A 22,595-nucleotide genomic window follows, 5' to 3' on the forward strand; every position below is an offset into this window, starting at 1 on the left:
TGTGTAGGTCTTGGGCTGGCGTGGTTACACGTTGTCTGCGGTTGTGAGGCCGGTTGGACGTCCTGCCAAATTATTTAAAATGGCATTGGAGGTGGCTTATGGTAGAGAAATTAACATTAAATTATCTGGCAATAGCTCTGGTGGACATCCCAAATGAATGCACCAAATTTGAGAGAAATAAGCTTTTTGTGTGTTTGGAAAAGTTCTGGGATCTTTTATTTCACCTCATGAAACATGGTACCAACACTTTACATGTTGTGTTTATATTTTAGTTCATGTATATAATAAGTTGTTCCGTGTTTGTGTGTGTGTCCTCAGGGTGCTGATGCTGAGTGGGGAGGAGGTGGAGGAGACTGAGCTGCCTGGCTTTGTGGACAACCTGCAGACCTTCTACTGTGGCAACGTGGCCCACCAGCAGCTTATCCAGGTATACGCAAACACACACACACACACACTAGTGATGAGGGGAAAAAGTCGATAGTTACATATTGGGATATTATTTTTGACGATATATGGTACAGTTTTGACTATCGCAATATTATTTTTGCACTAATTAGCTGTACCTGCACCAAAACTGTTTGATTTCCACGACTGATCAAAACTTTTTCATGGCTCTCTTATCCCTCAGCGGCAGACATATGGTGAGCAATATGTTTGGAACATCGAATCGCAATAAAATCGCAGTATTGAATCGCAATACATATACGGTGCCTTCAGAAAAGATGTATACCCCTTGACTTATTCCACATTTTGTTGTGTTACAGCCTGAATTCAAAATTGATTACATTGATTGTTTTTCTCCCCCAGCTACATACAATACCCCATAATGACAAAGTGAAAACATGTTTTCAATTTGTTTGGCTCATTTATTGAAAATGAAATGCAGAAATATCTCATTTGCGTAAGTGTTCATACTCCTGAGTCAATATTTCAGTTGAATGCATTCGGTTGTACAACTGACTAGGTATCCCTGGTCGGGAAAATCCCTCCATGCTAGGTTTAAAACCAAATGGCCAATAACCTATTCTCCTACTAGGCCTATCGTAAAAGCTTTAAGATATGTTAAAGTTAGGAACATTAGCTTATTTCCCAAATATTCTAGCCTACGAAGGTGTTGTTCTAAAGTTGTTGTGCCTTTCAAAAATAACAAGAATGAAAGTCTATAGCCTAAGCCTATGAATAGGCTATTCTCAATCACAGCTTTGAGAGAGAGAACAAACAATATTATTTATTCTATTATTTTGAGGCAAATAAAGCAATTGTTATCCAGTTCTGAAGACTGTAGACTGCTTCTATCCAGCCCATGATGTAGGCCTATAACCTAGCTCACTACGGTAAGACAGCCCGTTCCTCATCAGACAGTCACTGCTCCATCATGTGCGTCTGCCACACACACACACACACACACAAAAGTGCAAAGGTGCCAAATATATTGGCACCCTTGCACTTTTTCAATGGAGCAGAATATTCTGTTTTCTCTGCAAAACTGAATGGCTATTTTTACCCGGTAGGCACCTGAAACTTACCACAGGTGAGATAAATTACACATAAACAAGAGTCACTTGCCTCCAACCAAATTCATTTGAATTTTGAATAATTTATTCCAGACCACTTTTTACTTTGAAAAATCTCAATCTCAAAGATATATATTTTTTAATGTGCAGTTGTACATCAAACAAATACAGGTGTGAAGGACAAACGTTTTCAAATAGTGAATCTTGCAAAGGTGACAATGTATTTGTATGCATTTGTACTGTGTGTGTGTGTGATTCAGATCACATCGGGCGGAGTGCGTCTGGTGATGCAGGACAGCAAGGCCCTGGTGTCTGAATGGAAGGAGCCACAGGGCCGGAACATCAGCGTGGCCGCATGTAACTCCTCCCAGGTGGTGCTGGCCGTGGGCCGCGCCCTCTACTATCTCCAGATCCTCTCTGGGGAACTCAAACAGATCAGGTAGACACAACTTAAATACATCAGGTACACACACAACTCAAATCCAATTCAACTTTAATTATAGTGTTAAACAGCACCTGAGACTTGGTGAGCCCCAGGCCAACTGAGTTGTAGCTTTAAGCGTGAATTAAAGTTGAATCAGAAGAGATGACTAACACAGTGCCTTCAGAAAGTATTCATACCCCTTGACTTATTCCACATTTTGTTGTGTTACAGCCTGAATTCAAAATGGATTAAATTGATGGGTATTGTGTGTAAATTGATCTACACAGAATACCCCATAATGACAGTAAAAACATTTTTGTATAATTTTTTTGCAAATGTATTGAAATGAAATATAAGTAAGTACAAGTAATTCACACCCCTGAGTCAATAGTTTGTAGAATCACCTTTGGCAGCGATTACAGCTGTGAGTTTTGGGTAAGTCTCTAAGAACTTTCCACACCTGGATTGTGCAACATTAGCCTTTTTTCTTTTTTAATTCTTTAAGCTCTGTCAAATTGGTTGTTATTGATCATTGCTAGACAATAATTTAAGTCTTGCCATAGATTTTCAAGTAGATTTAAGTCAAGGGGTGTGAATACTTTGTGAAGGCACTGTATATGTACATACAGTACATATGGAAAGTATTCAGACCCTTGGACTTTTCCACATTTTGTTATGTTACAGCCTTATTCTAAAATGGATTTTAAAAAATGTCCTCAATCTACACACAATACCCCATAATGACAAAGCAAAAACAGGTTTTTAGAAATGTTTGCTAATATGGTCCTCTGTAGCTCAATTGGTAGAGCATGGCGCTTGTAACGCCAGGGTAGTGGGTTCGATCCCCGGGATCCACCCATACGTAAAAATCTATGCACACATGACTGTAAGTCGCTTTGGATAAAAGCGTCTGCTAAATGGCATTATATTATGATTATTATTATTATTGATGTATAAAATAAACTGAAATAGGACATTTACATAAGTATTCAGACCCTTTACTCAGCATTTTGTTGAAGCACCTTTGGCAGCGATTACAGCCTTAAGTCTTCTTGGGTATGACGCTACAATCTTTGCACACGTCTATTTGGGGAGTTTCTCCCATTCTTCTCTGCAGATCCTCTCAATCTCTGTCAGGTTGGATGTGGAGCATTGCTGCACAGCTATTTTCAGGTCTCTCCAGAGATGTTCCATCGGGTTAAAGTCCAGGCTCTGGCTGGGCCACTCAAGGACATTCAGAGACTTGTCCCAAAGCCACTCCTGTGTTGTCTTGGCTGTGTGCTTAGGGTCACTGTCCTGTTGGAAGGTGAACCTTAGCCCCAGTCTGAGGTCCTGAGCGCTGTGGAGCAGGTTTTCATCAAGCGTGTCTCTGTACTTTGCTCCGTTCATCTCTACCTCGATGATGACTAGTCTCCCAGTCCCTGCTTCACCATAGGGATGGTGCCCGGTTTCCTCCAGACGTGACGCTTGGCATTCAGGCCAAATAGTTCAATCTTGGTTTCATCAGACCAGAGAATCTTGTTTCTCATGGTCTGAGAGTCCTTTCAGTGCATTTTGGCAAACTCCAAGCAGGCTGTCATGTGCCTTTCACTGAGGAGTGGATTCCGTCTGGCCACTCTACCATAACTGCCTGATTGGTGGAGTGCTACAAAATTGTTTGTCCTTCTGGAAGGTTCTCCCATCTCCACAGAGGAATTCTGGAGCTCTGTCAGAGTGACCATCGGGTTCTTGGTCACCTCTCTGACCAAGGCCCTTCTCCCCCAATTGTTCAGTTTGGCCAGGCGGCCAGCTCTAGGAAGAGTCTTGGTGGTTCCAAACCTTTTCCATTTAAAAATAATGGAGGCCACTGTGTTCTTTGGGACTTTCAATGCTGCAGAAATGTTTTGGTACCCTTCCCCAGATCTGTGCCTCGACACAATTCTGTCTCAGAGCTCTACGGACAATTCCTTCCACTTGGTTTTTGCGCTGACATGCACTGTCAACTGTGGGACCTTATATAGACAGGTGTGTGCCTTTCCAAATCATGTCCAATCAATTGAATTTACCACAGGTGGACTCCAATCAAGTTGTAGAAACATCTCAAGGATGGTCAATGGAAACAGGATGCACCTGAGCTCAATTTCGAGTCTCATAGCAAAGGGTCTGAATACTTATGTAAAAAAGGTGTTTCTGTTTTTGCTTTGTCATTATGGGGTATTGTGTGTAGATTGATGAGGGGAAAAAAGTAATTTAATCCATTTTAGAATAAGGCTGCAACGTAAGAAAATGTGGAAGAAAGGAAGGGGTCTGAATATTTTCAGAATGCACTGTTATACATACACACACCACTTTGAACCCAGTTGTAGTCAGCTCAATAGATCATCACCATGCCTGAGCTGGTCTTACACTGCTGGCCAGGGAAGGCTCTACCAATGTGGTCTGGTCCAGCAGACACTGTTTTAGTGGCTGTTGATGCTGAGCTGTAGCAAAAGCCGTGCCTTTTTTGAGAGTGGGCTGTTACCCACACACACTGGGGCAAAACAAATATCCAATTAAGTAAATCTGGGCTACACAATGTAAATCCAATCCCATATGGGGGTGTAGTGAGATACAAAATGGGTTGGACGATTCTCTTCATCACTCATCTTGAAAAAACGTATACTAAGAACGTGGAAATCAATCAATCCACCATCATTAACACAATGGAAAAATCGAATTATTTATTATTGAAATACCATGGGCGACCGAGAAAAAGAAATTGTTGCAATTGAAGGCGAACAGTAATGCAGACACTAGGGATGGGGGTGTGAGCATGCGGGTCTGGGCAGGTGAGATGTAGTCGTTGTTTGTAAAAGTTTGTATTTGGAGTAAAAAATAAAAATAAATATTAGGTATAAAAAAAAGTTTTGAATGAAAAAAAAACATAGCAATCCCATGCCCTTCTGTCTGTCCCCCTTCAGCACGGTGGAGATGGAGCACGAGGTGGCCTGCCTAGACATCACGCCCCTGGGGGAGGGCGGAGAGTCGCCCCTCTGCGCCGTGGGCCTGTGGACGGACATCTCGGCACGGGTCCTCAAGCTGCCCTGCTTCACCGCCCTGCACAAGGAGATGCTCGGAGGAGGTGAGAGGGGGGATGGAGCTTCAACAGAGGTGTACTAAAGGGTAGTGAGGGATGGATGGATAGATAGAGCAACTGATTTTAACCTTTGTGTAGCCAGGTATGTCGAGAAAAAGCTAATGTCCACTGTACTCGAATACTCGGTTCAAGGTTTTGTATTTGGTGACTATTAATCGAATACAAGTTCAACATTTTTATAAATGCAACTATTTAGCAGGCTAAATTTATAAGCGCTGACAACATTTCTAACGCTAAGATATGTTTATTGTTTGGAGTCTGTCAGTGAAAATATTAGTTTAGTTTTCAGTTGTGTATCAGAACAACCAGTAATTGGAGCAACCGTTATCGCAGCCCCATTTCACGCTAACATGCTAGTACTCGAGTACGCAAAATTATTTTTGAGAGTACTCGAACACAGACATTCTTTCCAATGCCCATCCCTAATGTCCGCCCACTGTTTTGTTGCTCCGAAACGTGATCTTTTAATAAAGCTTCTGTAATATCAACATTTTATTAAAATATCATGATTGGGAGCAGCACAACAGTGGGTGGCACATATTCCCTTTTTCCTCTGTATTGGACATTCTCTTTGTCCTGCTCCTGTTGTTCTTTTTGGATGCGTTTATAAACCCATCTATTCAAAGCCTGTGTGATTTGTCCATGAAGGGGAGGGAATCCTAAGGGACAGAAGCACTCTATTGGTTCCACACGTCCTAGATCCATTTGCAATGTTGCACAACCATGTGGAGGATGTTATGTTTCACCTAGCTGTTAATGCCTTCATATTTGCCCCTCGGGGGATGAATAATAGTTGTTTTGAATTGACAGTGGAATTCTGCTGCTATTCCAAAGCTTTTGACACATTTGTGTATATCTGTGTGTTTCTGTGTGTGTGTCTGTTTGTGTGCGTACAGAAATTATCCCTCGCTCCATCCTGATGACGACGTTCGAGGGCAGCTTCTACCTGCTGTGTGCCCTGGGAGACGGAGCACTTTTCTACTTCGGCCTGGACCTGACGACAGGTCAGGCTGCTGGAGCAATACATTGTGTTGTTGCCTTTTGATTGAGTCACATTTGAATAAACATTCCAGACAGTTAACTGCACCATCATGTAATTCATTGATAGAACAAATTAGGTTAAGAAATGTCAAATAGGAAGCTGTTAATAGGCCTGTTCATTGTTTCTAAAAAGCTGCAGTTCGATTCTGTTTCAGAATTCTGAAAATGTATTGGAAAATGTAAAGAAAATGTCTCTTCATTGGAAATTCACTGAGTGTACAAAACATTAGGAACACCTTCCTAATATTGAGTTGCACCCCCTTTTGCCCTCAAAACAGCCTCAATTCGTCAGGGCATGGACACTCTACAAGGTGTCGAAAGCGTTCCACAGGGATGCTGGCCCATGTTGATGCCAATGCTTTCCACAGTTGTGTTAAGTTGAGAGTGAAAAACCCAGCAGTGTTGCAGTTCTTCACACACTCAAACCGGTGCGCCTGGCACCTACTACCATACCCTGTTCAAAGGCACTTAAATATTTTCTCTCCCATTCACCCTCTGAAAGGCACACATACACAATCCATGTCTCAAGACTTAAAAATCCTTCTTTAACCTATTTCCTCCCCATCATCTACGCTGATTGAAGTGGATTTAATAGGTGACAACAATAAGGGATCATAGCTTTCACCTGGATTCACCTGGTCAGTCTATGTCATGGAAAGAGCAGGTGTTCCTAAGGTTATTGACACTCAGTGTATATTGAAGATGAATTGGAATTGCAACTTATCTCCTGAATAGACTGAATTGAAAGTGCACTTAACCCTGGCAGGTTGGCAAACTTATTGTTAAATCGTTGCCATTGACCCTGTTGTGTTGCCACCAGGCGTGCTGAGCGAGCGTAAGAAGGTGACCCTGGGCACCCAGCCCACAGTGCTGAGGACCTTCCGCTCCCTGTCCACCTCCAACGTGTTTGCCTGCTCCGACCGGCCCACCGTCATCTACTCCTCCAACCACAAGCTGGTCTTCTCCAATGTCAACCTTAAGGAGGTCAACTACATGTGCCCGCTCAACTCCGAGGGCTACCCCGACAGGTTAGTCATTCACGCGTAGGGCTGTTACGGTGACCATATTACCGCCACACCGGCGGTCACGAGTCATGGTGGCAGTCAAATTCCACATGACCGTTTAGTCACGGTAATTAGGCTTCTCCAAACTTTGATGTTGCTGATGGTCATTAGTAGCCTACCCAAACTCACTAACTGCCTGGTACTCAGCACTCTATTGTCCCTCTAATCACTCTGACATCAATGGAAATCTAATCAAACACTTCATGAGAGCCCATGAGCTCATGTTGCGCAACATTTCTATAGGCTATGCATTTGCGTGAGAAAACAGAGTGATGGCCTCTATTAAAAAGAGGAGGATCCCATCAGCTTTCTATAGGCTAGGCCTACTATATTTATTTCTCAACTTAAGCATATTGCTTCTCTTTACATGAGGCTACACACCTCATGTAGCCTAGCGCATATATGTTTTAATAAGGTTTGTATCACAACTAAAGTGACCAAATAACACCTTAAAATGAAGCACATTAAACCACTTTACAGTGGGTGTAGAGCCTAACTGGCATACATACGCAGCGCGTGAGTTTCAAGTTTGGGGAAGATAATTTTCACCATAAAAATGAATCTTTATAATAAAAGCATTACATGCATAATTGCATGTGCGGTCACTTTTGAGAATGGTGTTGTCCTGCCAATGGAACATTCGCGCTTCTAGCCTACTTCCGGGTGCGCATTGCTGCGCTTATATTGTGAAGAAATAGCCTAATAGTTAATCAACATTTTAAGCTAAATGTTCTTATCTGTTGCATCAGGCTCATTGCTTAAAACAGGTTTTTTGATGCTAGTGGTTGTATTAATGTGGGATCTATCGCATCCCACAACTGTCCCAGACTGTTTGGAATATTAATTTCTCGCTCTAGGGCTGACACCAATTAGTCGACTGGTCATTTGTTTGGTCGTTAGGCTGTTGGTTGACCGAGATTGTTTTAGTTGAGCAGTAGAGCAGTAACCTATTATATATATATATATATATATATATAAGTGTTAAACAAATCAAAATATTTTATATATGAGATTCTTCAAATAGCCACCCTTTGCCTTGATTTCAGCTTTGCATACTCTTGGCATTCTCTCAACCAGCTTCATGAGGTAGTCACCTGGAATGCATTTCAATTAACAGGTGTGCCTTGTTAAAAGTTAATTTGTGGAATTTATTTCCTTAATGTGTTTGAGCCAATCAGTTGTGTTGTGACAAGGTTAGGGGCGTTATACAGAAGATCGCCCATTTTCAATAGGATTGAGGTCAGGGCTTTGTGATGGCCATTCCAATACCTTGACTTTGTTGTCCTTAAGCCATTTTGCCACAACTTTGGAAGTATGCTTGGGGTCATTGTCCATTTGGAAGACCCATTTGCGACCAAGCTTTAACTTCCTGACTGATGTCTTGAGATGTTGCTTCAAGATATACACATAATTTTCCTTCCTCATGATGTCATCTATTTTGTGAATTTCACCATTCCCTCCTGCAGCAAAACACCCCCACAGCAAGATGCTGCCACCCCCATGCTTCATGGTTGGGATGGTGTTCTTCGGCTTGCAAGCCTTCCCCTTTTTCCTCAAAACATAACAATGGTCATTATGGCCAAACGGTTCTATTTTTGTTTCATCAGACCAGAGGACATTTCTCCAAAAAGTACGATCTTTGTCCCCATGTGACTCTGGATATATATACTTTTGTACCTGTTTCCTCCAGCATCTTCACAAGGTCCTTTGCTGTTCCTCTGGGATTGATTTGCACTTTTCACACCAAAGTACGTTCATCTCTAGACAGAACGCGTCTCCTTCCTGAGCGGTATGACGGCTGTGTGGTCCCATGGTGTTTATACTTGCATACTATTGTTTGTACAGATGAACGTGGCACCTTCAGGCTTGTGGAGGTCTACCATTTTTTTTCTGAGGCCTTTGCTGATTTATTTTGATTTTCACATGATGTCAAGCGAAGAGGCACTGAGTTTGAAGGTAGGCCTTGAAATACATCCACAGGTACACCTCCAATTGACTCAAATGATGTCAATTAGCCTATCAGAGGCTTTTAAAGCCATGACATCATTTTCTGGAATTTTCCAAGCTGTTTAAAGGCACAGTCAATTTAGTGTATGTAAACTTCTGACCCACTGGAATTGTGATACAGTTTTTTTTTTTTTTTTTTTTAGTCATTTAGCAGACGCTCTTATCCAGAGCGACTTACATGAGCAATTAGGGTTAAGTGCCTTGCTTAAGGGCACATCGACAGATTTTTTCAACCTAGTCGGCTCGGGGATTAGAACCAGCGACCTTTCGGTTACTGGCACAACGCTCTTACCCACTAAGCCACCTGCCGCCCCATACAGTGAATTATAAGTGAAATAATCTGTCTGTAAACAATTGTTGGAGAAATTACTTGTCATGCACAAAGTAGATGTCCTAACTGACTTGCCAAAACTACAGTTGGTTAACAAGAAATTTGTGGAGTGGTTGAAAAACTAGTTTTAATGACTCCAACCTAAGTGTATGTAAACTTCCGACTTCAACTGTATATATAAATAAATGTGCGCCCGTCTCAGTGAACTAAGACTAAAGGCCTAGACTAAAAGCCAATTTATGCTTGATCTGAAAATGTTGTCAGAGGCTCCATATGGAGGGTGTGACGCAAATGCAGAGCCTCCGGAGGCATGCAGTGGCCAAATCAAGCTCCGTACCACATCGCCTTGCGCTTCCCAAATTGTTTAACTATGCTGAAGGCTCTGTATAGCTCCGCAATGACATGATTGGTTGATGGTAGGTGGGGGCAGTACATCCTGTATAAAAACAAACTCACTTCCTTGACAACAGCTCTGCACTACTCTGTGAAGCATAAGTAGTATGAATGCCCTGACTTCTGCTGAGGCCATATCACCGTAAATCCTGCATGGCCAATGCAGACGTCGAATTGACCATGGCCCAGATGCACAATGCACTTCTCTCTATAGAGTGCGCTCTTAACCAGCAATGTGTGCACATTCATTGTTTCATAACTTCATTGTGTGAATTGTTTGCTTTGATTGTTGTTGTTTTTTTGTTTTTTTAGGGGGTAGATCAGCTTTAATACTGCAGATAGATTGTAACTTCCATCAATGTAATTGTCTGCATCACTTCCAATCCCCCATATGTTTTTTTTTGCATATATATATATATACACACACACATACAAACACATTGATTGTTAGTGTAGGTCAATTCCCCATTACATATACAGAGCATTCAGAAAGTATTTAGACCCCTTCCCTTTTTCCACATTTTGTTACGATACAGCCTTATTCTAAAATTGATTAAATAATTTTTTCCCTGGTTTTTAGACATTTTTGCAAATGTAGTCAAAATAAAAAACAGATACCTTATTTACATAAGTATTCAGACCCTTTGCTATGAGACTCGAAATTGAGTTCAGGTGCATCCTGTTTCCATTGATCATCCTTGATGTTTCTACAACTTGATTGGGGTCCACTTGCGGTAAATTCAATTTATTGGACATGATTTGTAAAGGCACACACCTGTCTATATAAGGTCCCACCGTTGACCGTGCATGTCAGAGCAAAAACCAAGCCATGAGGTCGAAGGAATTGTCCGTAGAGCTCCGAGACAGGATTGTGTCGAGGCAAAGATTTGGGGAAGGGTACCAAAAAATGTCTGCAGCATTGAAGTTCCCCAAGAACACAGTGGCCTCCATCATTCTTAAATGGAAGACATTTGGAATCACCAAGTCTCTTCCTAGAGCTGGCAGCCTGGCCAGACTGAGCAATCGGGGAAGAAGGGCCTTAGTCAGGGAGGTGACGAAGAACCCGATGGTCAATCTGACAGAGTTCAAGAGTTCCTCTGTGGAGATGGGAGAACCTTCCAGATGGACAACAATCTCTGCAGCACTCCACCAATCAGGCCTTTATGGTAGAGTGGCCAGACGGAAGCCACTCCTCAGTAAAAGGCACATGACTGCCCACTTTGAGTTTGCCAAAAGGCACCTAAAGGACTCTGACCATGAGAAACAAGATTATTTGGTCTGATGAAACCAAGATTGAACTCTGTGGCCTGAATGCCAAGCGTCACGTCAGGAGGAAACCTGGCACCATCCCTACGGTGAAGCATGGTGGTGGCAGCAACATGCTGTGGGGATGTTTTTCAGCGGCAGGGACTGGGAGACTAGTCAGGATCGAGGGAAAGATGAACAGAGCAAAGTACAGAGAGATCTTTGATGAAAACCCGCTCAGGACCTCAGACTGGGGCGAAGGTTCACCTTCCAACAGGACAATGACCCTAAGCACACAGCCAAGACAACGCAGGAATGGCTTCGGGACAAGTCTTTGAATGTCCTTGAGTGGCCCAACCAGAGCCCAGACTTGAACCCGATTTTGAACATTTCTGGAGAGACCTGAAAATAGCTGTGCAGAGCTTGAGAGGATCTGCTGAGAGGAATGGGAGAAACTCCCTAATTACATGTGTGCCAAGCTTGTAGAGTCATACCCAAGAATACTACAGGCTGTAATCACTGCCAAAGGTGCTTCAACAAAGTACTGAGTAAAGGGTCTGAATACTTATGTATTGTGTGTAGATTAAGGGGGGACTATTTAGTCCATTTTAGAATAAGGCTATAACGTAACAGAATGTGGAAAAAGTCAAAGGGTTTGAATAATTTCCGAATGCACTGTATCACCAGTTGTAAATCTACTGTTAATTCCTATAATTTCAAATCTACTATGTTGTTACATTGGTTACAGTAATTTTATTTTAATGCTTTAAATATTATTATTTCCGTCTTCCCGTTATCATTGTCGGAGTCGACACATTGTTAGCTGAGTGCACAACCTACGCTACACTTGTGAGAAACCAGTTTAGATTTATTTCATTCCAGTTACGATTTTAGTCAATTTAGTCATTGTCTTTTGTTTGGAGCGCTCCTGTCAATGTTGAGTAAGGACGCGCAGGCATAGAGGTAGGCCTATAGGCTGCCTGGCCTGTATGCAAATGTAGGCATATAAATGTGCCCATTTGGGGATCTGATAGTATTTCTGATTGGCTTAACGCACCACCACTAATGCCCTGTGGAGCTTCTCAAAGTAATGTTTTCTTCACCTGAAACAGCAAGCAAAGTATTTTTTTTACATCCATTGAGAATTCCAATAGTTCCTCAATGTATTTGTAAAATCTTTCCAGCTCTCTCCCTTTCAATAACCACTCAGCGTGAAAGGGTAAAATGTCATGCTCTGATCCAGTGGAAACATCATAAAATAGGCCTACCTGATAACTTCTTATCAGTGCTAGACTTGGACTGAAAAAGGATCCAGTACTCATTTTGGGTGCTGGTACTGTTTTATATTTAGGTGCAGGAGCTCCACAATACCTTTGAGCTAATATTCTAAAAGAGGAACAGGAGCTCAAGCAGTAGAGAATTTGAGGTGCTTGTACTCTACTCCGGTGAGCTCCTGCCCAAGTCAAGCACTACTTCTTATCCCTTGCGCAAATAGCCTAAAGCTGTGTCTGTCCCGAGCTCACTGGCGTGGGTAACTCTTGAGGGCCCAGAATATTTTATATAATGTTGCAAGTTGGCTAGCACAAGCTTCGGGCTGGACCCAGTTAATAGTTGATACAATGTTTTAAGTTTGTTGCAGACAGGCCATGTGTAGCCAATGGGATTTATAGGATATTTATTTTTACCAGAATATTTTCTACCTGCAGGCTGCAATGTTTGTATTGGTTGGCTTTATGTAGGCTATTTTTACGTAGTTGGCAATAGAAGTTACTTTTTAGGTTTGTATCTTTTTCATTTGGATTGAATTTTGATTAACCACATGACAATGATTTTGAGATATGAAGACGTTTTTATGAAAATGTGCATATGAAAACCATAACTGGCACGCAGATCGGTAGAAATTGTAAGATAAATGTCTGCTAAATGAACTAGTGTAGCCCACAGCCATATGGCGTAGCCAGATCAGGGCCTAACATAAGGACAACTCAGAGTATGCTATTATGTTGTTCTTAAGTAGACTAAATTTTCTTCATATCATGTTTCTTTAGACCTGTCTAAAATAAATAATGGATTTGTTGTGATGGTGTAAGCTATATTACATGGATTTATTAGACTTTTTTAAATGTAGATGCTCCAAAGGTCTGCATCAGTGGCTTGTAGGCTATGCGTGGAAGCCAGGAGATGCTTAATGTGTTTATGTTAATTAACGGTCAATTACCATGAGACCGGCAGTTATTTGCCTGACAATCACTGGCTGGCAAAACTTAATAACCGCCACAGCCATAGGCACGTGCGTCTCAATAGTCTAAAGTGGCTTCCTTCCTGTGTTTTTAGAGCAGCGCAAATGGTGGCGAGGAGACTGAGACCGTTGTGTTTTATTTTTCTCATTCAAGGAATCTAAGAAAATAATCGGAATGATTACAAAGCTAGAAGTAATATGTAACTTATCTGTTGTTGTTGGTGTGTGGTTGTAACCTGTGTGTGTCTTTGGCAGTCTGGCTCTGGCCAACAACAGCACTCTCACCATCGGCACCATCGACGAGATCCAAAAGCTCCACATTCGCACGGTTCCCCTCTACGAGTCTCCCAGGTAAGAGGAAGCAACACCAGTAGAAATAGTTACAAAGTAGAAGTATATCTTTGCAATGGATTTACCTTCAGTTAAATCAAGAGCGAAACATTTGTCTTTCTTTTGGGACACTTTTTCTCTTGATCTCGCTCCCTCTCTCACTTACTCGCTCCCCCTTTCTATCTCTCCACTTTATTCTCCCTGCTCTCTCCCCCTCCCTCTCTCAGGAGGATCTGTTACCAGGAGGTGTCTCAGTGTTTCGGGGTGCTGTCTAGCCGCGTGGAGATGCAAGATGCCAGCGGGACCACGGCAGCAGTGCGCCCCAGTGCTAGCACTCAGGTAGCTGCACACCATCTGGTGTTTCAATGTACCACTGCCAAGATCTCCTATTCTGGGCCTGTATTCATACATCTTCTCAGAGTAGGAGTGCTGATCAAGGCCTTTCGAATATGGTCCCTGAGCCTTGTTTCCCACATTCAACGTTTTTCATGATGCAACTGCGTGTTTTGTAGAATAACAGTCTGGAAATATCTGTAAACTTCGCTCTATATGAACTAAAGCATCAGCATTCAGAGAGTTACTGTATTCTATTTAGCAGTGTTAGTGCAATTATGTGTTTTTGGGCAAAATGCCTTGAATGCTAGTGATGCACATTGCTTGGCTGACAAGCTGTCCAGATTACTTAGTTTAGATTTATTGCACATAATGATTAAAAATAAGAAAGGAGAAAAAAATATTATTTACAAGACTTGTAGGTGAGGAAGAATCCCTTTTTTCCCTAGCCTTGTGGGAAAGTAGTCTGGGGTTTTATATTTTCCCACTTTCTCCTCTCTTCCTACCTCTCCCCAGGCTCTGTCTAGCAGTGTGAGCTCCAGTAAGCTGTTCCCCAGCAGCACCTCCCCACACGAGACCTCCTTCGGGGAGGAGGTGGAGGTGCACAGCCTCCTGGTGGTCGACCAACACACCTTCGAAGGTAAGTTAGTTCCCCCTAAAAACCGTCTTGATTAAATCAAATCAAATTTTATTGGCCACATGCGCCGAATACAACAGGTGCAGACATTACAGTGAAATGCTTACTTACAGCCCTTAACCAACAATACATTTATTTTTTAATAAAAAAGTAAAATAAAACAACAAAAAAGTGTTGAGAAAAAAGAGCAGAAGTAAAATAAAATAACAGTAGGGAGGCTATATATACAGGGGGGTTCCCGGTGCAGAGTCAATGTGGCTAGTTGAGGTAATATGTACATGTGGGTAGAGTTAAAGTGACTATGCATAAATAATTAACAGAGTAGCAGCAGCGTAAAAAGATGGGGGGTGGGGGGGGCTGGGCAAATAGTCCGGGTAGCCATGATTAGCTGTTCAGGAGTCTTATGGCTTGGGGGGTAGAAGCTGTTGAGAAGTCTTTTGAACCTAGACTTGGCACTCGGGCGTGCGTAGCAGAGAGAACAGTCTATGACTAGGGTGGCTGGAGTCTTTGACAATTTTGAGGGCCTTCCTCCGACACTGCCTGGTATAGAGGTCCTGGATGGCAGGAAGCTTGGCCCCAGTGATGTACTGGGCCGTACGCACGACCCTCTGTAGTGCCTTGCGGTCAGAGGCCAGGCAGTTGCCATACCAGGCGGTGATGCAACCAGTCAGGATGCTCTCGATGGTGCAGCTGTATAATTTTTTGAGGATTTGAGGACCCATGCCAAATCTTTTTAAAGAGAACATTTGTAAATTTGAAGTGAATTAATTTGATCTGTTACTGGTGATTGTACTGGTGATTGGTGAGCTGGTGATTGTACTCTTGAGGAGTACACAAAATTCTCACCTTTTGTGGTGATTTGTCCTCAATAGTGGGATTTTTACGTGTGTGTTCATCCTCCCAGTGCTCCACGCCCACCAGTTCCTCCAGAGTGAGTACGCCCTCAGCATGGTATCCTGCCGCCTGGGCAGGGACCCCTCAGTCTACTTTATCGTCGGCACAGCGATGGTCTACCCAGAGGAGGCGGAGCCCAAGCAAGGCCGCATCATCGTCTTCCACTACACTGACGGTTAGGATTAACTTTTTCTCTCCATCTATCTTCCATTTTCATTGTTCTCACTCACTCTTTCCCATCTTTCTTCTCCTGTCGTTCTCTTTCACCCCCCCCCCCTCCTCTTGCAATCCACCTATTTTTTTACTCACTCTCTTACACTTTCTTCTACAGTCTCTCTTTCTTCCCCTCGTCTTTTTCTCTCACTCATTCTCACTCACCTTTTCCTCACTCGTTCCATGCCTCTTCCTCCCTTGATAGTGCCTGATAGCACCTTCCTATCGATAATCATCTCAGTCATTAAAAGATAGATGACTCAGAGTGAAAAAATGCTGTAAATACTGTATCAGAGAGCTATAACACTAGCCTGAAAACCAAACTGATATGCTGCATTTAATCATTTATTTATTTTTTTATCCTGGAATCCAAACCATTATGCTCAGTTTCAACATTCTTTCACGGTGAAAGAAATGGTTAAACAAAACGTATCAGTTTGGATTTCAGGCTAGTGTAACACCAACCCTGACCCAGACTGTGTTATTTCTCTTCTTCTGTGTAGGTAAGCTGCAGACGGTGGCAGAGAAGGAGGTTAAGGGAGCCGTCTACTCCATGGTGGAGTTCAATGGCAAACTGCTGGCCAGCATCAACAGCACAGTGAGTATTTCACTTTTGATGGTTTGAAAGTAATGTTTTTAAAGACAGCTCCTATTTTACAGGTTATAGTTGTAGATACTCACATGTAGGGACATTTTTCCGTCCACTAAAATTAAAACTTTCACTTTGTCTCTCATTGCCATTAATGCATCACTAAGTGAATATTTGATTTAAGTGAAAGGTAGGATTCGCCCCATGTTACTTGGCATAAAAAACTAAGAAGATTTAAGGAGACATTCTGCAGTTTGTTTTATTTCTCTCTTGGTGTTGCTGCCTTGTCAAATTCAGTGCTTCCTCTACAATGGACCGTACTAGCCATAATGGCTGCCACAGTGAAACTGTAGTTATGGGACCCACAACTATACGGAATGGGTGTTAGGGATAAACTTGAATTACAGAGAATTTAGTTAATTTAAGTGTATCCAGTAGTATTCTTTCCAATGGAACGTTGGAATCTAAAGGAACATTGAAGGTGGTATTTCTTGTAATTGTATGATATACATGTCTCCTACAAAAACAACCTTGGTGCTTTCGAGTCCTTGTTACTCTGAAACTACACTGCAGCGTCCAGACTGCTCCTCGACAATTGTGTATGTCAATATCAACGCATCATCAATGTGCGCACGCCCCAGGTGCGTCTGTACGAGTGGACCGCTGAGAAGGAGCTGAGGACAGAGTGTAACCACTACAACAATATCATGGCACTCTACCTAAAGACCAAAGGAGATTTCATCCTGGTGGGAGACCTGATGAGGTCTGTGCTGCTGCTGGCCTATAAACCCATGGAGGGCAACTTTGAGGAGGTAAGGAATGATACTAAGAGAGGCCCTGACAGTGTCCCAATCCTCCACCCTTTCCCCTAAGAGGATGGGGGATGTGCTCAATGCCACACTTCAAGGAGGAGGGTGTAGAATTGGAACACAGACTGGGTACTGGCTTTATAAGGTCTAAATGGCGATTTGTTTTGGTTTTGCTCATGCAGCTTTTTTCATTGTGGGTGGTTCCCCTTGGAATATAGCATTCTCCAAAATATAGATTTGAATGCTTTTATTTTGTCGCACTCCTTTCTCATGGGCTATATCAAGGAGGATTTAACACCAAACACTTGCAATGAATAAGAACTAGAGTGATGAGTTAGAACCATTGTTTATTCATCCAAGAGGTGCAATTATTGATAACAAAGTTTATTGTATGGAATTTAATTGAGCCCCTGGTGACACGACTTCTTTTCCACTGTCACTCTTCTCAGATCGCCCGTGACTTCAATCCCAACTGGATGAGTGCTGTGGAGATCCTGGACGATGACAACTTCCTGGGGGCGGAGAATGCCTTCAACCTCTTTGTGTGTCAAAAAGACAGGTGAGGTGGAATCCTCTCTCCTCGCCTCAGAAGGAAGAGACCTCTAATACGGTTTAGAAGGCAAAGAAATAGTACGCGTAGAATCGCAGAAAGACTAATTGAGATGGAGGCCGACCTTAACATGTCCTCACACGCTCACCGCCGTCCTCCATAAGCCGTCGAGTTAATCATCCATGATCACTGAATTCCATTGAGCGTTATCTTTCTCTCACATGTTTGTGGATGCCACCGTTTCTCTCTGTCTTCTTTCCCTCCTCCTTCCTCCTGTGCTCTTTCGCTTTCAGTCATCAAATTTGTATTCTGTTTATCAATCTACCTTTCTTATTTCATACTCATTACCTGTCATCTACATCTACTGCTATTGCTTTTCCCATATATATTTTTCTTCCTGCCTCTGCCACTTTCGCTCAATTATAATACATTCAATGCTACTTTATTGGTATGAAATAAATGGGTACACATTGCCAATGCTGAAATGTATAAATAATGGAAGTACAATAATTTGCACAAAAAGTTTAATATTTTTTACTCTTTCTCTCTGATTCACTCAATTAAATTAAGTTAAATGTAGCTTTTTTAGAATGAAATAAATGGGTACATATTGCCAAAGTATGAAATAATTAGGACCAAAATAGAAGTTGAGCTCTCTCCCCCTCTCTCTCCCTCGGCAGTGCGGCCACGACAGACGAGGAGCGACAACACCTGCAGGAGGTGGGCGTGTTCCACCTGGGGGAGTTTGTCAACGTCTTCTCCCATGGGTCACTGGTGCTGCAGAACCTGGGCGAGAGCTCCACCCCCACGCAGGGCTCTGTGCTCTTCGGCACCGTCAACGGCATGATCGGTAATGGCCCCCACTGCCACACGCTGAGGTGTATTCACTAGAAACCAAATGGAAGCAAACGGGGCGTGACAGGGAGAACCTGAATTTGTCCAATAAGCAATGCTTGTTTTTTCATTGCAAAATGTTTTGCTATGGTTTGTTAGTTTGCAGTAATGAATACACCCCAAGGTCGTCGTCATTCAGTAGAGCATGCAGTAGAGCATGCAGTAGCACAACATTTTGTGACCGCAAGAGAGAAATCTGGGTTCTTATTGGACATGTTTCTGTAGCAGCACTTGGGTTTCAAAATGTTGTTTTTCTGGTGCCTACTGAAGCAGTACTGATGCCGGTTTCAAGGTCCCAAATGCCCTCGTGTCTTTTTTTTGCCTATGTAATGTTAAAGTGAAGCGGTCCGCTCTACAGATTTTCCTCAACTTCATAAGCACCCATTTTAAGGATGAGAGGTGGGAAGCAGTGGAGAGGGGATGAAAGTAACTTCTAAGTGACATTACTTTCTCCATTTCTTTCATAGCTGTGGTAATAAAGAAAGGGGAATGAAGGCTTGGAGTGTTCACTGAAGTTCTGCCATGACTATTATTTCACTGAGGCACCTTCACAATTCTCCTGAAAGGTGTTTCACCTTCCCTCAGTCAGACAACCCACACTCAAATTCGCTCTCAGCTTCCATATTTTCTCCTTCACTACTTATGAGTGGCGAGCACCAGCGAGCGTACGGATCTGCACACATCATCCATTTCGGTTCTCCTTTTTCTTTTCTCCCATAAATGACAAGCCATCTGTTTTGTGTCTCTAGGTCTGGTGACCTCTCTGTCCGAGGGCTGGTACAGCCTGCTGCTGGACCTGCAGAACCGACTCAACAAGGTCATCAAGAGCGTGGGCAAGATCGAGCACAGCTTATATCCTTTCCTTCTGGTGTGTGTGTTCACGTACGCGCACGCGCACGTGGACAAAGACCTGCCCCTGTGTATCACATTGAAAGTGCCTTTTCAGAACCGGTGAGCGTCACTGTCACGGGTGGCAAAGCTTGGTACCACCTACCTTGACGTGCGCTGTCAGAATGGTAATGGTTGTCATAACATGCCTAGCCCATAAATGAATGAATGAATGAAAAGGCGCTGTGTTTTACCGTGTCATGTGTGAATGAAGCGACAGCCTGAAGTTGACATGTAGCCGTGTGTGTGTGACACGACTGCCTGTCATCCATATAAGATGGGACAGTGCTTGATTACAAGGGGAGTCACAGGGAAGAATCAATAGGGTTGTGATGGTCATGGAATTTTGGATAACAGTAATTGGCCAGCCAAATGACAGCGGTCACTGTAATAACCGTTCGATTAGCCGCTCCTCCGCTCCTGACTGCATGTGCTGCCATAAAAATAGAATGAATAGAACGGGCGTCCCAATTCAAGTCAATGATTCTACATTACCATGGAAATTATTGCATCACGATACCAGGCAGTCCTGAGTGGCGCAGCGGTCAAAAGCACTGCATCGCAGTGCTGAGGCGCCCAACCGCCCGGGGTAAGGGGGGATTTGCCCGGGGGCTTTCCTTGGCTCATCGCGCTCTAGTGACTCCTTGTGGCAGGGCCGGGCACATGCAAGCTGACTTCGGTCATCAGTCGAACAGTGTTTCCTCCGACACATTGGTACAGCTGACTTCCGGTTTAAGCGAGCAGTGTGATAAGAAGTGGCGCGGCCAGGCAGGTCATGTTTTGGAGGACGCATGACTCAACATTCACCTCTCCTGAGCCCAATGGGGAGTTGCAGCGATGAGCCAAAGATCGTAATTCAGAGAGAAAATTGGGTAAAGAAAATACGCTTTTGGCCATAACACCCTGAACACACCTGATCTTGGTAGCTAAGCGGGGTTGGGCCTGGTTAGTACTTGGATGGCAGACCGCCTGGAAATACCAGGTGCTGTAAGCTCAAAAATAAAATAAAACAATACCAGGCAGCCATTGCGTGTGTACCCATCAGTTTACCAGTCAAATTGCAAGGGTTAGAGGTTCCAAGCCCGTTCTATTCACTTCTGTTCACTATTTCTGTGCTGCTGCAGGGAGGGGGTGTTGCCTAGGTAACCAAAGACTTGTTCGCTACAACACCTTGCTTGTTTCAGCAAGGAGCAACAAAGTTTCATCAAGTTGTTAAGAGTCCATGTTACCACAGAAACGGACTCAACCGCACAAATTCCCGGCCGTCCCGTCTTCAGTCAGCTGTTTGTACCCCCCCCCCAAAATGGTTATAACGGGTATTTTATTTTCAAGACGGTCTTCATCCATAACCGTCGGTTTCACGGTTATACAGTAATTGTGCCAGCCTTAAGAATCACACATTTGAAAAGCAGACTCTTATAGTGGTCTAAAATCACTTACGCTGTACTTTGTTTTTAAGAATAACTTAGTTTGAAGCAGAGCTTGAATTGGTATGAAAAATTTGCAAGTTCTCATTTTAGAGGCCGCTGCTCATTTAAATTATTCAGTACATGTACTCATATTTTAGAGTGAACATTCTATGAGTACTCAAACCAAAAAAAAATGCAGGTTCCGGTACTCAAAAGGACAGAGTTCCCTGTAAGAAGAGTGGCTTTGCTGTAGGGGTATGTGGGTAGGTGTGTGTTTATTTGTCTTCCTTGACTCTGTGGCACCTGGAGGTCCTTCCATACGGAGCGTAAGACTGAGCAGGCTACGGGCTTCATCGATGGGGACCTCATCGAGAGCTTCCTGGACCTGGGCCGCGCCAAGATGCAAGAGGTGGTCAGCACACTACAGGTACGAACACACATACACGCTCTCTCAGAAACACTTAGACATACACACACGTACACGCTCTCTCACACATATACATGCTCTCACACAGACACACACTAGCTCGCTCACACTTTTTGGAATGCAGTGACACTTGATGATGGTACCACTCAGCTACATGTGTCCCATAGCTGTGCGGGTCAATCCAAACTGCTGGGACAGTGAGCTGACGTAACACCCCCTTATGCGTTTCAGATTGACGACGGCAGCGGCATGAAGCGCGAGGCCACCGTGGACGAGGTCATAAAGATTGTGGAGGAGCTGACAAGGATCCACTAGCCCCTCCCTCCCAGACCCCGGCCATTACGGGGTGGGGTGGAGGGAAGGAACCGGGGGGAGGGGTGACTAGGTCTCTGTAAATACTTATAAATAAATAAAAAGGTGTTTGCATGACCGTCTTCCAGACTTCAAATGAATTGACACATTTTTTAAATCCGATCCCAGACGCGCCACATCAGTAATTCACAGGTGCTTGGATAAACAAAGTGGCCTATCGACCATAACGAAGATGACGAGCAAAGGGACTGGTCAGAAAGCCATAAGTTATGGAGGAGGAGGGGGGCGGCTAGATCACTGCAGTGCGAGGACGACAAGAGATGACTTGTGGATTTGACGGGGATCCATTAAAGTAGGAATGATTTGAAGTCTGGACAGAACATGAGTAAGAGGAGTAAGGAATGGGCGGAAAACTATACATTCTTAGCTATTTTGTCTGCCGTTTGTCCATGTTTCTTTTAATAAAGGTTGCTTTAGTACTGTGTACCTCTGCGTTCAGGTCTTTTGTGTTTCATGAATGGTGCACAGAGGTCTCCGATCTTTCCTTCTGAGCATTAACTTCAGTCGGTTTGAAAGCATGTCCAAAGTCCTATACCACAGTATCATTTCAAAAGCACATGCCAACCAACAATGACATATTGTATTATTGAAAATGTATGCACTCACTACTGTAAGTCGCTCTGGATAAGAGCATCTGCTAAATGACAAATGTAAAAATGAATCACTTTGCGTGACTTAAACGATGTCACTGAGTGCAGTAATGGTCCTTTGTGCTAAATTACCACTACAGTGTACTATATGAACTTTTGCATTGTCTCCTATAGTTGAAGTCTTCTCTCAACTCAGTTTTGACTATGAGGACACGTTTGTCACAAGGCATAAGAAAGTGGTGAAAGATTTATTAGCAAAGTCCGAGAGTATTTGTAGTTAGTCAAGG

The 22,595-nt window shown here is 43.2% G+C and overlaps 1 protein-coding gene, 1 non-coding gene and 1 pseudogene across 2 annotated transcripts in view; all 3 read left to right on the forward strand.

Moving 5' to 3' along the window:
* The window catches only part of LOC121534853 (DNA damage-binding protein 1), a 35,121-nt gene extending 12,977 nt beyond the window's left edge, over nucleotides 1–22,144 (forward strand). Inside the window, exons 11-26 of the mRNA XM_041841443.2 lie at nucleotides 319–427; nucleotides 1,775–1,953; nucleotides 4,878–5,038; nucleotides 5,950–6,057; nucleotides 6,915–7,122; nucleotides 13,629–13,724; nucleotides 13,931–14,042; nucleotides 14,553–14,676; nucleotides 15,578–15,742; nucleotides 16,284–16,378; nucleotides 17,011–17,181; nucleotides 17,628–17,737; nucleotides 18,409–18,578; nucleotides 19,372–19,474; nucleotides 21,223–21,346; nucleotides 21,578–22,144. Coding sequence (XP_041697377.2) covers nucleotides 319–427; nucleotides 1,775–1,953; nucleotides 4,878–5,038; nucleotides 5,950–6,057; nucleotides 6,915–7,122; nucleotides 13,629–13,724; nucleotides 13,931–14,042; nucleotides 14,553–14,676; nucleotides 15,578–15,742; nucleotides 16,284–16,378; nucleotides 17,011–17,181; nucleotides 17,628–17,737; nucleotides 18,409–18,578; nucleotides 19,372–19,474; nucleotides 21,223–21,346; nucleotides 21,578–21,661 — 2,119 coding nt within the window. The 3' untranslated portion in view covers nucleotides 21,662–22,144. The remainder of the gene's footprint in view (nucleotides 1–318; nucleotides 428–1,774; nucleotides 1,954–4,877; nucleotides 5,039–5,949; nucleotides 6,058–6,914; nucleotides 7,123–13,628; nucleotides 13,725–13,930; nucleotides 14,043–14,552; nucleotides 14,677–15,577; nucleotides 15,743–16,283; nucleotides 16,379–17,010; nucleotides 17,182–17,627; nucleotides 17,738–18,408; nucleotides 18,579–19,371; nucleotides 19,475–21,222; nucleotides 21,347–21,577) is intronic.
* Nucleotides 16,647–16,782, forward strand: LOC121535823. The gene has a single exon (XR_005994792.1). It is a non-coding gene; the product is annotated as a small nucleolar RNA SNORA5 (small nucleolar RNA).
* On the forward strand, nucleotides 20,396–20,504 carry LOC121535811 (annotated as a pseudogene).
* Nucleotides 22,145–22,595: the final 451 nt, after the last annotated feature.

This window comes from Coregonus clupeaformis, chromosome 21 (assembly GCF_020615455.1).
Source record: "Coregonus clupeaformis isolate EN_2021a chromosome 21, ASM2061545v1, whole genome shotgun sequence".
Taxonomy (NCBI): Eukaryota; Metazoa; Chordata; class Actinopteri; order Salmoniformes; family Salmonidae; genus Coregonus; species Coregonus clupeaformis.